The following is a 15795-nucleotide window of genomic DNA, read 5'->3' as shown; positions in this document are numbered from 1 at the left end:
TTAGAGTTACTTAAACCTAACTAATCTAAGGTCATCACACACATCCATGGCAGAGGCAGTATTCGAACCTGCGAGCGTAGCGGTCGCGCGGTTCCAGACTGAAGCGCCTAGAAACGCTCGGCCACACAATGGACGCTCATTTTCCTGCTGAAAAATCAGATCACCTTCCTGTCAAAGAAATAGCAGTAGTACGGCAGTAACAGCCTGCGCAATGTAGCAGTCCCTGGTTACTTTACCCTTCAGAAACGCCAAATGCGAGCACGAGCTGTAACTGATGGCCCTCACACCATGAAGCCTGGGATGGGACCTGTGTGTCGTAGGTGAATGTACTCAGGTAGGTCACCAGGCCGAGGCTATACACATGCACGTCCATCACTTGCGTACAGACAGAACGTACTGTCATCGTTGAAGACAACGGAGCGCCATTCCACTATCCAGTCAACTCTTTCACGACACCCGAGTAGCCATGGTCGGTAGTGTCGTGCAGTTAATGGTAACCTGGCCAGAGGCACACGTGTTCTTAATGCTGCTGCAAGCAGACGGTTCCCAATGGTCCCTGATAAAATAGTTACTGCAACGTATGTCCAGATTTCGTTCCCCTTGATATTCGGTCAGCCACCGCTGCTCGCTCAATGCATTTGCACTACGCGGAGGTTCACAATCTTTCCGACAATTGTGTGATCGTTCCACAGACCACTGTTGAAAGCAGCGACACGTTACCGGTGCATTATGCTCATCTGGTGCAGCAATCCGTCGATATGTTAATCCGGTTTCCTGCAAGCCCACAATGCAACCCCATTCAAATGGCTGAAGCTGTCCAACAGAAGTACATACTCGTCAGTGGGGTCTGTTTGTACCCTAGACTGAATCTTTCAAACACTGTTAACCTCTACAGTCAGCACAATTACTGTAGAGTCAAAACAGAGGGTGCACTGACAGCTTTCCTGAGCGCTATCTGATTGCCGATGACCATGGAAAATGAATCATCAACACACCAACCCGTCAGTATGCACGTATTATACCCTGGTGCCAGTGAACACAAACCTTGAGGGAGCTGGATTTTTTTCCGGCAGTGTATGTTAACATACGTTTAGCTTACTTCGTAATTGTAATTTTGTCATAATATATTAACACAATAACATATTCCCGCAACACACAGGTATAGTATACAAACACATTAACATAACGTAGCTGGTTAGTATCCACACCTTGTTGAGCAGAATACATGTACAATCAGCTAAAAAATCCCCACTTCGTCGCTACCTCGGAAATGCTGTGTCCCACCGCTCGTGCGTCAAGTATAACACTACTCAAACTCACTTAAATTGCGATAACCTGCCATTGTAGCAGCAGTAACCTACCTAACAACTGCGCCAGACACTTCCTGTCTTATATAGGCGTTGCCGACTGCAGCGCCATATTCTGCCTGTTTACATATCTCTGTATTTGAAAACGTATGGCTATACCAGTTTCTTTGGCGTCTCAGTGTGTTTGTCCACTGGCACTGAGATGATGGATTATGAGTACTTGTGTCGTAGACTAAGTACGTAGTTCAAAATGGAGAGGCAATAGCGCACAAATACGTCGTGACAAATAGTTCTCTAGTTGTGAGAGCACAGCAGTCTTTCATATCGAGCCAACAAGACCAGCGTTCCAGTTCCACTCATGCCTCGTTGTTCAGTTCTCGTTGTTTTTACTAAATTATTGCAGCCGATTTCTCAGCTTATTTCTACTAGAAGATAGCTGCCAATTTCCTCCGACATACTCTTCGGTAACTGCCGGATGTTTCAAGCCTCAGCCGAATTGTGATTATGCATTTTATGTTTTGTTTTTCACTAGTTTTGCTTGAAACTAGATTGTTAACTTTTTGATTATCTTACTTTCATATCTGTGAGAAAAATAGTCCCTCATAAAGAACTCTTTATGTTCATTTCTTGTCTGACCATAGGTACTTGATGACGTCTGAAAATGGCACTCAGAAAGTGAAAGTGGTCGCATTAAAAAAAAAATAAAAATAAAAACTCTTACATCTGATAACGTGACATGTTACAGAACTGTCTGACTATAGAGTCCTTGGAAGATAACTGTACACATGTGTTCGCTTAAAAACACCAACTTTCAGTTCTGTGACTTCTGGAATACCACCGAGTGAGGTGGGAGAATGGTTAGTGTACTGAACTCACATTTGGGAGGAACGGAATTCGAATCTGTATCTGGCAATTTTGATTTAGATTTCCTTAAATAGTGTGAGACAGGTATCAGTTTTATGTTGTATTCACCACATAAGTTTGGTGCCCAACATAAAAGGTAACAAGAAGCTAAAACTCTTCCACAAGAAATGTGGTTGTTGTGTTTAGATAGCGTGCATGCTGTAGTACATTGATACACAAATAAAGTTGGCAGCACACTGAGTAATATTGAACAATCATTTTGATAGTAGTCCGCAAATTATCATCTTCAGCTTGATAAACAGGCATGGCAATGAAGTAAGGTATGGAAGACGGGTCTATTCGAAATCAGTGAACGTTAGCTGACTAAACCAATAAGCTGCTGTTAAACAGTTTATAGTTCAGGCTTGAAATACTTATACACACTTTGATACTCTGCGTTGGCTGTCCGAGGATCACTCGCACGTAACTGGAACTGATCGGCAACTGGTGATATGCGAAAATCTTGATCGCGGTGACAACAGTTGAGTGGAGATGTGCGGGGCGTCGGCATTTGTCTGCTAATGATGTTTGGTTTGTGGGACGTTGTTCAACTGCGCAGTCATCAGCGCCCGTACGAAGTCCCAACTTTTACACAGTCCAGTCGAATGATGATGATGAAATGATTAGGACATCACAAACGCCCAGTCCTGGGCAGAGAAAATCCCCAACCCGGCCGGGAATCGAACACGGGACCCCGTGGTCCAGAGGCAGCAACGCTAGTCGCTAGACCACGAGCTGCGGACGTTTGTCCTGTGTTCACTGTGACACCGACAATGGTTGTCAGATGCCGTCGCCAGAGGTCGCTCGTTAACATCGGACGACTGCTTGGTTACGGTGCGTTCGATCTCGTTTGTCAGTTTTTGGCGCGGTCGAGCAAGTTAGGTTGGATTAGAATCTGGTCTATGAACGAAGTAGGATACGTTTTAACTTCCAAGGGTGGGATAGATATCACGATGCCTCTGTGCTTGGAGACGAGTGCTGCAATGCGTCGTTCGTTAATAAGATGCTGAATGAGCTAGATCTGTCTCGAAAAAAAACATTTTCGGTACTGTACACTCTGTCTGCAGCTACTAGGATTACCAAACAAGTTTTGCGATACACCCACATATTACGAAAATATGTATCGGTAGGTTCAGTGATACATTGCATTAAAGCCCCCCCCCCCCCTAAACGTTCAAACGTATTTGACAAAGTCGCTCTTATCTAGCCACAGATTTGACAAGCAAGCCCGTAGATGTTCAAACGATGTTTGTCAGTTTAACCTCACTTCGCAGCAGACACTATTTGTGTTCGTGTGTACTTTGAGAGCAGTGAGTACGGCCGCAAATGCAGAAAAAGCAGTTCTGGCACTGTGTTTAAGGAAGCAGTAAAAAACGAGACTCTGATCCAGGGAATGGCTAAAATGACAGATTTACCCAAGAAAATTTGCTAAAGGACATATTACTCTTAGAACCCGGTAATCACAACAACTTAATTCGAATGGACAATGGAACTTTTTATAACTTATTAAGTTCCTCCTAAAAGAGCAAACTTGCCTGTCAAGTTCGTACTACGGATATGTCAAACTAACCCGTACACGTTCTAAGAAAGCTTGTCAGTTTAACCTTACTTTTGAAGCAGACACTTTTCGTGTGTGCTGTTACATGTAAACACCACAGCAGTTTCCGAAATTCGGTTTCCGTCTTTCGGAAGAAGTGTCACACGTAAACGTAGTGTGTGAAAGACAAACACAAATTCTGGAATAAGATACTCTGACACGTAAATCATTGTAAAGTGTAGACACATACGTATATCACATTTACAAACCACTTCATGCAACAGAATAGGCAGCCTGTTGACATAAAAATGCCAGCAAATAGTAACAGTAATTTGTAGACAGCTAGTGCCCACCAGCTATAACCCAAAAAGAGCGACTACAGTAACTTTAACTGTAAGATACAGCGTTCCTGTCACTTGAACAAATTATGTTTCGAGTCTATGATCTACCCCTAAAATTTCTCATAAAGATTTTGCCTACTTGTGGTCTTGTGGTTTCCAATAAACCTTCGATTTCAGTCCATAGAATCCGAACTATAACCTGATTATGATATTTTTCATTCTCAGGATTCGACAAAACTTATCAGTTTCTTACAGTCCATGTTTCGTGTCATGTCGGCCATAATGACGGGAAAAAACAAACTGATTTGAATTTCACCGACTGTCGTCCGAAATCTGTACGTTCGGGCCACTTGGAAAGACCTCCAGAGGTCCATTCTTCATTGAAACTAGGATACAATGCCGGATGTGTTTCATGCGCTCAAATTTTGAGTGGTTTTAGCGGCTCAGAGAGGGACGAGAAGAGACTGGAGATGAGCCACGTGCAGAGCGACCCGCAACGTCAATGAAGGACAAAAACTTCGAAAAAATTGGAAGTAAATTCGGGAAGACTGTCGGTTGAGTTTCATGTGGTTGCTCGCATTGTAAGAATTAACAAAGAAATAATGTGGCACATTCTACACAAATAATTTTCACATGAGGATAGTTTGTTCAAAATTGTGCACAAGAAGCTGACACCTGTCAAATCGTTTTTCGCTAAGCGTGGAATCTCTTTGTTGGAACATCCACCCTACTCAGCAGTTTTTGCTCCGTATGCCCCTTTTTCACTTTCTGGAAGTGAAATCTACTATGAAAGGGACAAGATTTGAAACAGGTGAAGCTGTGAAAAAGAAAATGATGGAGACCATGAATGTGATTTTAAAGTTCTCTTCAAACACTTCTTTCAGCAGTGGAAAATTTGCCTGGGCTGCAGTAAGGAATATGAAGGGGAGAATTTTAAAGGAATAATGTAAAATTTGAGAAGAAGTAAAAATAAAGAATGTTGTATCCTTACACCAGCTATTTTTTAGCCAGACCACTTAGTCCTTTGTGTCACTGTCTTCAGTAGTGGGAGAAGCAACTATTGGCTGATGTAGTGGAGTATTTGTAAGTCTTGTAGTGGAAGTGTAAAGAGATTCCTCTTATGTCTGTCATCTGCAAGCCGACTGATTTTAACTATGTGTCACCACACAGAAGGCTACCTGGCATGTCACACACACTGTAGGCTTAGCTGTGTACCGTATCTGACAGTGTACATACCAACCAGTATGTTTCCTTTGAAAGGAACAAGACTCATTTCCTTTCATCTCCTTGTTTATGTGAAACATGAACTTCTTCTCTAATGACCTCATGTCGATTGGGTGTTAAATTCTAATCTCCCTAGCTTTTTCTTGGGGTATTATGTTAATAAAACCAAGTTACACAACCTTTAACAGTGCTTACATGATTGTGGGGGACACTGATGACATAGAGGAGTGAGTTGTGAGGGTTTAATGGGACAGAGAAGTGAGAAAATTTTGAATAGAGGATTTGGGGACAGTGAGTCAGTGGAGACTGAGGCTGGAGGAGATGCAGCACCAAAGGATGTGTTGTAAGAATAACTCTCATCTGCCTAGTTCAAAAAATCTGGTGATAGAGGGAAGCATCCAGATGGCTTGGGTCGTGAATTAGCCATTAAAATCAAATATGTTGTCTTCAGGTGCATGTTGTGCCACTGGGTGGTCAACTTTGTTCTTGCCCACAATTTGGTGGTGGCCATTCATTCGAGTGGCCAGGTGTTTTCTTGTCACACTGACATAAAAATCTGTGCAGTGATTGCAGCATAGTTGCTGCTTTCGCAAGTGGTCTTTCCTCTGATGGGATGGGATAAGCCTGTGACATGACTAGAGTAGGAAGTGCTGGCTAGGTGGGCTGGACAGGTCTTGCACCTGGATCTTCAAGAGGGATATGTTCCCTGCGGCGAGTGGTTCAGAATGGGAGTGGCATAGGGATGGATCAGTATGTTGTGTAGGTTGGGTAGGCAACAGAATGCCACTTCAGGATGGGTGGAAATTATCTTGAATAGAATGTCCCTCATTTCTAGGCATGATGATGAATAATTAAAGCCTTGGCAAAGACCTGTTGGTCCAGTCAATACTGGGTGCAAAAGGGTTGCTCCTTTGAAGGTGAGCTATCCTTGCAACGCATCCTTTGCTACCATCTCTCTGCAGGCCTCAATCTCCACTAACACACTGCCCCCACACCTTCTATCCAATGTTTCTCCTTCCTCTGTCCAGTCACCTCCCCACAGTCCATTCCTTCATGTAATTTTCATTTGTGCCACACCTCACTGGCTCTTGTGCCTGTGTATCACTCCCCCCCCCCCCCCCCCCCCCTTTTTCCCAAATTCCTAGCCATCAAATCTGCTGCTGTGTACTGCCGAGGTGTTAGTACCCATCTCCAAGCCCTCTTCCTTCCTTCTATCTTTCTTCCTCATCCCTCCCCAGAAGTAGAGAGTGTGTGTGTGTGTGTGTGTGTGTGTGTGTGTGTGTGTGTGTGTGTGTGTGTGTGTGTGTGTGTGTGTGTGTCCTAACTCGTCAAAGGATTTATTTCAAAAAAAGGTAGCAGGTTTTCATTCTCTTTTATGTGTGCCTGTTGACAACTCAGTACTTCTCCTATTCATTGCATAACCTCCTTTACTCCTAAATTATATACATTCTTTCAGAACTTTCTTTCCTTACTCTATGAATCCACCTTTTCTTTTCATTTTTGTAGAATTATTAAATATTTTACATGTTTTCAGACAGGATACCACTACCACAATAAATTCCAAACTAATTACTGACTGATTCTTTTTTCTTTACAGACCCTTGTTTATACATTCTAAGATTTGCAAATAGACTAGAATTTGGAGATAAGACTCATGAAGTTTCCATGACTGCATTGCGTCTAGTGCAGCGAATGAAACGAGACAGCATCCATACTGGAAGAAGACCTTCTGGCTTATGTGGTGCAGGTACTTTAATGTAAAAACATACTAACACATATTTGAAAAAGGTTTAAGTTTCTAAGATAATGTATGTGAGACAAATATAGTACTGCTGCTTTACAGGAAATATGATAATGTTTTAATGTCTCTCTGACTTCAGTGTTCTTAAAGACAGAGTGATAGTTCAATTAAAGAAGAATGGGAGAGGAACCTGGATGTAATATTGAAGTTTCTCTTTACTGCCAAAGTCAGTATTTTTCAGCTAAAGTTTTGAACTAATTTTACTAAAAATAATAACCTATTACACACCAGTGTTACTGAAACTTACCTTGACTTCTATATAATGTGTCCTGAATCAGCTCTTTGTGGCCTGATAAGGAAAGAAAAGAGAGAATATTAAAGATAAAAAGACACAAATGCCTAATTATTTACTACACACCAAACTCTTTCTGATCTTGCATTCACTTGCATGAAAGTCATTGTCCTTGGTTTTTGTGTCACTTTTATGATTCCAAAGTGACAAAAAACAATTGTCTTCTAATATTGTATTCATAAACTCTGCAAGCTGCAAATGTTCTTTGCATTTTATGGTGATTGATTATGGTCACCACCTAACTACCAGGTGGGAGCATGTCTTTAGCTCTCATGTTCCATACAACATTAAAAATTAGAAACATTAAATTCAAGTTTACAAATTTTTCACAAGTGACGCACTAAACATTTTGTTTCAGCCATTTAATGTTAGTATTCTTTCATCACTGGTGCTATTTAAACTCAAATTTGAAAGCCACATAAAATTGTTTTATTGTCTTATTAATCTGTTAGTAATTTCTGCAACAAAATTTTATGCTGCTGCTTGAAATGAACCAATACAAGGGCTGTACCTGGAAGTTGGAATTTATTAACAGTCTAGTTATTTACTTAACTTTCAAATACAGGTAAGCAAGGGGATGAGAATTTATACATAACAAGGGTTTTAATTAAACATGGTGCTAAGTGTTTCAAATTTACTTAAATATATTTAATGGCAAGAAAAGTTCTATTTTGTATGACTATCATATATACTTGATCAATTTTACTTGTACATGATACTTTACTTCTAATAGAAAATGACATAAAAAAGTATAATCTTACAATTGTCACTTCCAAACACAGCAGAGCATTTCAGAGTAGGTATAGTGGTATTCATGACAGTAGATTTCTAATGCTGAAAATTAGAGAGTGAAACACACAACAGAATAGTTGATCAATTATATTGTGTATTGTGAAAAAATAGAAGAAGAATTACACAGTGGAATTACAGAATTTTAAGCCCCATTTTTCACAAAGTTAATTATTTGTTGTTGAAAGTATTTTGCCTGCATATATTCAGGCTTTATTTTAGTTCTTGCTACTGTTAATGACATTATTTTTACTGAATGCCATTACTAACTTCGTTATCTATTTTTCCAGCTTTGTTGATTGCTGCCCGACTACATGAGTTCAGTCGCACAGTCTCTGATATAATTAAAATAGTAAAAGTTCATGAATCAACATTGAAAAAAAGGTAAGTTTCTGCTAATAATGTTTCAGGTTTCTTGTGCAAGACATCAGTCACAAGGGCATGGTACTATTCTTAACTTGGATTTACAATAAATTTACGTGTGCTTTGTTGCCACCTTCTCTGCATTATGGTTAGGCAAACAGTAATTTTGGGGCTTACATCTGTTTCATGTAACACAGTTGGGTTTAGAAATACACTGCCTGTCAAGGAAAGTGAAGGACCGAGAAGGAGAGGAGGAAATCAAATGAAACTTCACAGGTTGAGAGGGTATGCAATTTCATTTCAGTGATTACAAAGTCAAATCAAATTTACAAAGAAGTTGCCAGTTTGAGCCCACTTATCAGTTTAACATTACATCCCCTCTGGCCTGGGTGCAAACACTAATTCAGTTGGGAAGGGCATTATAAAGCTGTTGTACCTCCCTTGAAACTAGCTGGCCCACAACTGCTGTAACTAGTCAATTTCCTGGATACTGACACTAGGTCGGAGTTGACATCCAACCTGGTCCCACAAATGCTCTGTTAGAGACAGGTTTAGGGAACCTGCTGGCCATGGTAGTACCTTGATATGCAGATAGTCCATAGAGAAACATGTTGTGTGGATGAGCATTGTCCTGTTGAAAAATGGTACCATGATACTGTCACATGGACATAGCACATGAGGACACTGCATGTCCATGATGTACCGTTTAGCATGAGAGTTCCCTCAGTCACTACTAGTTGTGACCAAAAGTCACACTTGATGGCTTTCTACAACATGATGTTAGGAGTAAAACTGCTGTGCCTCTCCAAAACATTGAAAGAACGGGATCTCTCCCCATGTTTCTGCAGTTCAAACTGATGACAGTCATCTGGGCTAGTGCAGAACTGTGATACAGCAGAGAGTACAATACAATGCCAATCAGCAGCAGCCTGTTCTTCCTGATCATGGCACCACTCCAAACACAGCTGTTTGTGTTGTGTTGTCAGTGGCAGCCTATGCACCTGCTGCTAATCTCTGACCAATGGTTTGGGATGATACAAAACGTTACAGGGAGTCCTTTTTCTCAAGTCACAGGCACAGATGTGAAGAGGTTACACTGTGTTCGGTGTGCAGTATGGCGATCCTCCATTGTGTGGCCAGATGTGATAACCAGAACCCTGTCGATGAGTATGCATGCCCTTACATTTCCATGAAGTCTAACGTCAGACCACTGTGACATCAGGATAAGTGATGAATCACGATATTGCTTGCTTCAACCAGTCAGCCAAATGGAGTCCCACAATGAGACCCCTTTCAAACTCTGTCAGGTGCAATAACTGCATCCCACATGAGTATGTGACGTATCTGTCCCCATAGTCATCACTCATCATCTGACACCGCACATTCCCCTTACATGCCCTACTGGGTCTGGTGACAATGCTAAACATGAACAACATTAATGTACTTTGGTGGCCATTCTACCTATCACAGAGAACTGCAACTCTAGTCATTTACATACATGAAGATATTGTGTGCATGTGTACAAAGTTACACTGACATCTAACCATATCTTTTTGGTCTTTTACTTTTAGTGTCAGGGAGTGTAAAGTATCAGTAGTATTACACTAAGTCCTTCAAGTCTTGTTGGGAAAGCTACTGTGAAGAAAAGATCAAAGCTGGCTGAGATCAAATAAGTACCAAAATCATCAAATAAAATTACTTCCCAGGTATCACCTGACTTCCTCTGTTTATGAACTGTCCTGTCTGATTGTTGCATCTCAATGTGATTTTTGGGAAGAGTGAGGCTAATCAAGATGAATGTCAAGTTTTGCTATCAAAATCCTTGGATTTCAACTTGTACACCATTCTTTGTGAGCCTACATAAGGCGTGCAAGTTCCAAATGCAGTCAGGGGTGGATCTGGTTGTATGAATTATGGAGTGAGGGAAATGAACACCAAACGCCACATATTTTTGATTGACTATATGAGAACTTACTGCAGAGACACAGTGATCTATATACCCAGCAGTATCTATGCAGAAGTACTCTGTCAAGTCCTACTTACAACTTGAAGAAAATTCTGAGATACCATATGAAATAGCCTGTTTTCATAGAGGGACAGAAAAAATCGAACTAGAAGGTGCAGTTGTTGAAAGGATAGAATCACAATATGTTCGAAATTTTCATCATTACAGTTCCAGTAAATCACTGTTCCAGATTCAAACCTTTTGATTTGATGCCATGTCAGCAGCTATCATGTCAAATGTTGTTGTTTATTAATTTGAGCATTTGACCTCATAAGAGAAAGTGGACTCCACGCGAGACCTTCCCATCCCAAAAGAATATGAATACCGAGGATTGAACCTGAGAGCTCCATGTTAGTTTCCATGGAAGAAAATAAATTTTTTTATTCTCCATTTTCTGGTTGTCTTTATCCTTTCAGCTGCATTTATTGGCGACAAATTTATGTACAATTGATTTCAGAGCGAACTGTGCCACCTTTAGGCACATTACAATGGTGCATAAATCAGTTTAAATCTGTAGTCTGTGTCATTTTCTGATAAGAGCATGGAGAAAGTATTTTCCATGTATCAGCAAACCTGAAGACATACAGAACCATAAATTGATCTCATGAATACAGCTGAGTGGATGAAGAAAGGTAAGGGAATGAAAAGTATTTTTTTCTCTTTATGAAGTCTTAATTGTCTGACTCCCTCCCCCCGCCCCCCCCCCCCCTCCTCATCTTTCATTACCATAGAAGTTATAAGATTATCAGTAATTTGTTGAAAGGCCAAATAATAACTTAATTTTTAACTGCATGGAGTGTGAAAATAAGAAATCTAGGGAGTGTGATGTCATGAAACAGTGTCAAAGGACATGAAAGAAATGCACTGATAGAGTAAGGAGTGGGACAGGATTTTAGCCTATCTCCCATGCTATTCAATTGTGTACATTGAGCAAGCAGTAAAGGAAACCATGGATGCCAGAGATGACTAAGGACTGCAAAATCAGTTAAACTGGATGTATAGTGTCTTAAAAAGATGTTATAACATCATCAATGATAATGGGATGTAGTCAAATTAAATCAGATGATGCCGAAGAGATTAAAGTAGGAAATGAGAAACTAGAAGTTCAAAATGAGTTTTTCTATGTGAGCAGCAAACTATCTGATGATGACAGAGATAAAGAGTATATAAAATGCAGACTTCCAAAGCAAGAAAGCTTACTTTGCAAAAGAGAAATATTTTAATGTCTTATATAAATTAAAATGTTAGGAAGAATTTCCAGGATGGACTGTGGTCGTATATGGAAGTAAAAGACTATAAATGGTTCAGACAAGAAGAAAATATATAAAGTTTCAAAAACAGCTACAAAATAATGCGAAAGATTAGATGGATAGATCGAGTAGATAATGAAAATGTACTGAAACAGATCAGGGAGGAAATATATTTATTGCATGTCTTGTTTAAAAGAAGTGATTGGTTGATATAAATTATCCTGAACTATCAAGGAACAGCTCAGACGGAGAGACTTGCATGGTATAGATTAGTGTGGAGAACTGTATCAAATCGAACTTTCAGACTGAACATCACAACAAGAAAACCACAACAACAAAGTATATGATTTACCATTGTTAACTGTACAATTCTGTTTATTGATTTTGCAAGTATTATGATACAGTGTAATGGAGAAACTTAATGGTCGAAAATGTAAAGAAAATTTCTTTGAAAAGTTTTAACTGGTTCTCAACAAATGGATTGAAACTGAACTTAAATGAAACACACATGCTATTTTTTCCCACACAGGGTTTGACTACATCATAGAAATAATGAGATAGTAGCCTTAAACTGTCGACAGGCACACACAAAAGAGAAAACCTTCTAGCTTTTGGAATAAATCCTTTGTCGAGCTAGGGTACAAAAAATGCACTCACACACACCCCTCCATGTGATGCATGGGTACCGGAGCTGGTGGGGTGTGCGCACAATGAGAATAACACAATAAAGTGGATTGCAATGGCATGACAGGAAAGAGAAAGGGGTAACTGTTGGATAGAGGGTGTGGGGCAGTGGAATACTAGAGATTGCAGCCAGGAGAGGTAGAGCAGCAAAGGATGTGTTGCAAAGATAACTCCTATCTTTGTAGGTCAGAGAAGCTGTTGCTGGAGGAGGAATCCAGATGGCAAGGGCAGCCATTGAAATCAAGCATGCCTTGCTTTGTTTTGCCATAGAATAATCAAATTTGTTCTTGGCCACAGTCTGGCAGTGACCATTCACTCTTTTGGACAGCTGGTTGGTTGCCATACTGACGTAAAAGGCTATGCAGTGATTGCAGCAGAGGTGGTATACAATACGGCTGCTTTCACAAGTAGCTCTGACTCTGATGGGTTAGGATAAGCCTGTGACAGGACTGGAGTAGGATGTGCTGAGTAAGTGGATTGGGGAGATCTTGCACCTGGGTCTTCCACAGGAATATGACCCCTGTGCCAAGGGGTTGAGAGTAGGAGTGGTGTAGTGATGAACTAGGCTGTTGTGTAGATTTGGTGGATGATGGAACACCACATAAGGGGGGGGGGGGGGATGATCTAGGATAAGATGTCCCTCATTTCCGGGCATCATGATAAACAATCAGAGACCTGGCAAAGGATGTGGTTCAGTTGCTCCAGACCAGGACGACATTTAGTGATAAGATGGGTGCTCTAATATGACTTATTCTTGTGGGTGGTAAGAGCATGATCAGGCTGTGAGGACATGGCATGAGAAATATGTTTGTGGAGTATGTTTGGGCATTAGTGCCTGTCTGTGAAGGCCCTCATCAGACCTTCAGCAAGGGGAGTTATCGTCACTGCTGATATACTGTCCATCGATGGCCAAGCTGTATAGGAGTGATTTTTTGGTGTGTAAGGAATGATAACTGTCAACATGCATGTACCAGTGGTGGTTTGTGGGTATAATGTGGATAGAGCCATCAGAGAGGTGGAGGTCAGTGTCCAGGAAGATGGCATATTGGGTTGAAGAGAACCAGGTGAAACAAAAGGGAGAGAAGGTGTTAAGGTTGTGGAGAAATGAGGATAGGGTGCTTTGGCCCTGAACCCAGATAATGAAGATATCAGTGAACCTGAACCAGACAAAGGCTTTGGGGTTTTGGGAGGTTGGGAAGGTTTCCTATAAATGGCCCATAAAAACATTGGTATTGGAGGGTGTCGGGCCAGTGCCCATGGCTGTACCATGCATTTCTTTATATACCTTCTCCTCATAGGACAAGTAGTTGTGTGTTTGGTAAGGACTAAGAGGAATGAGGTAATATGTTTGGAGTTTGAAATACATCGTGAATAAATACACAAATGTTTATCTACAGAAACAGATGTGCTGTGGAGGCAGAATATGACCCCACAGTCTCAGACAACATTAAAGTCTTATAAGAGACAACATCGCAAGGAGGGAACATTTCCAAAGGTGTAATTCCCTTACCAACTATATTATAGTTTCATAGTAACTGCTTTGGTGTGTTGGGTCCATATTTTTTGAGGAAGGCAACTGGGACTTTGAATTAATAATTGTGCCATTCTAAGAACTTTTTACCCCAGTTGGTTGATCTTGAAAATGTATGTGACTTAAACTAAATGGAGGGCACAGATTACACTTCTCATAGTTCACTTTCATTTTTAGAGAAGTGTTACCACTCATCTTATTTCTTTGCTTGGTGACGTTAGTGGGCTCATTTGGTCACCTTATCAGACCAGTGTGAATCTCTTCTCAGGAGATACCGGAACCCCACAGCCACAGTTTGTAGTTTTTGAACTACTGAACTGTTAAAGAAAGCATTGGTGCAAATCTCTTCAACAACAGCAGTGTGGTCTGTAAAAGTAAATGAAAAATACAGCATTTGGGATCTTTCATGAATAAAAAAATTATAATATTCTCTGTTTTATGTGATGTTTATGCTTTTCAAAATGTAGAAGTTAACTATGCCACTTCTTTTTGTATGTTAAAACTGAACATGTTCCAATATTTGAATTTAACTGCTTTGAAATGTGTAGTAAAATTAATTTTGATTGTTTAAATTCAAGTGAAATGAAGTGAAAAGTTGTTTTGATGTAATTGTTTCATAATTATTTGTAAATATAAATTTTGATGCCTACTATACTTACAGACTAATAGAGTTTGGTGAAACACCTTCAAGTGCACTGACTCTTGAAGAATTTATGACAATTGATTTAGAAGAGGAACAAGATCCACCATCATTTAAGGCAGCTCGGAAGAAAGATAAAGAAAGATTAAAGTTAAGTAACTAAAGTAAAATGAGAGCTCAGTGAATATGTTAATGACTTGCTTAATGAACAAAATTATCATAAAATTATTGGCATTGTCATTACAGTTGTGAAACTCTATTTTGTATCTTTTTCAAAAGGTGAATATCCTTGTTGCATTCTGCTAAGTCAGTCATATTTACATTGCTTTTCACAATTAACAAATCTTTTGTTCACTTATTTATTATCTTGTACTTCACTCTTTGGTACTTTTTGTGTGCCCATATCACCTGTTAATGTACAGGTGTTATGGAAATGAAACACATTTTGACTATTTTCTATTTGGAGAAGCTTACATTTCTCAATAAAACGAGGCAGAATGAGAAAGAGATCAAATAATACTTTAAGTAAAGAATCATTATAAGCAGTTTGTTTGTAACTGGACTAGACATTAAAATGTTGGTACTACAACTTTATTATCTAAGTGAGTGTAACAGAAGTTAATGTATATGTGCATTATGAAATAAGTAAAGTAGGTTTCATAACTTAAATTTTGGTGTAGATGTCATTGGTATTGAATGGACAGAAATGAAACAAATATTTTCTTACAAGAAATAATGTGCTATGTCTCATGTAACTTCCCATGCATGAACCTCCAGTTCATGTAATATATGCAGTTTTGCTTGGTATACGTCTTGTTTTGAACCCCCAAAAATAAGTTGCAAGGCATGAGCCCAGGACTTCTGGCAAGCTACTCATAATACCGTTGTTATTGGAAGCTTTTCATTCAGGGATGCACAGAAAGCATGTTGAGTGACTGTTCTCCATCTTGCATGAGCATGAATTCATTGACGTTCTCTCAATCAGCCATGATAGGGGGCCATGTACAGTCGTTCAGGATTTGAAGCTAGTAGTTGATATTTGGATTTATTTTTACTGTATCAAACATATATTGATTTCACCAATATATAGGCAGCTGATAGTGTTCTGTATAAAGTTATGTAAATTCT

At 39.9% G+C, this 15795-nt stretch overlaps 1 protein-coding gene across 2 annotated transcripts in view; it reads left to right on the top strand.

The window, feature by feature from the left end:
* The window catches only part of LOC124789919 (transcription factor IIIB 90 kDa subunit), a 378195-nt gene that overhangs the window by 299918 nt on the left and 62482 nt on the right, over positions 1–15795 (top strand). For both annotated transcript variants that reach the window (XM_047257442.1, XM_047257452.1), the window contains exons 5-7: positions 6910–7059; positions 8485–8578; positions 14689–14818. In XM_047257442.1, coding sequence (XP_047113398.1) covers positions 6910–7059; positions 8485–8578; positions 14689–14818 — 374 coding nt within the window. The remainder of the gene's footprint in view (positions 1–6909; positions 7060–8484; positions 8579–14688; positions 14819–15795) is intronic.

The sequence above is a fragment of the Schistocerca piceifrons genome, chromosome 1, assembly GCF_021461385.2.
Source record: "Schistocerca piceifrons isolate TAMUIC-IGC-003096 chromosome 1, iqSchPice1.1, whole genome shotgun sequence".
NCBI classification, from domain to species: Eukaryota; Metazoa; Arthropoda; class Insecta; order Orthoptera; family Acrididae; genus Schistocerca; species Schistocerca piceifrons.
This window is presented reverse-complemented; position numbering and strand designations above follow the sequence as displayed.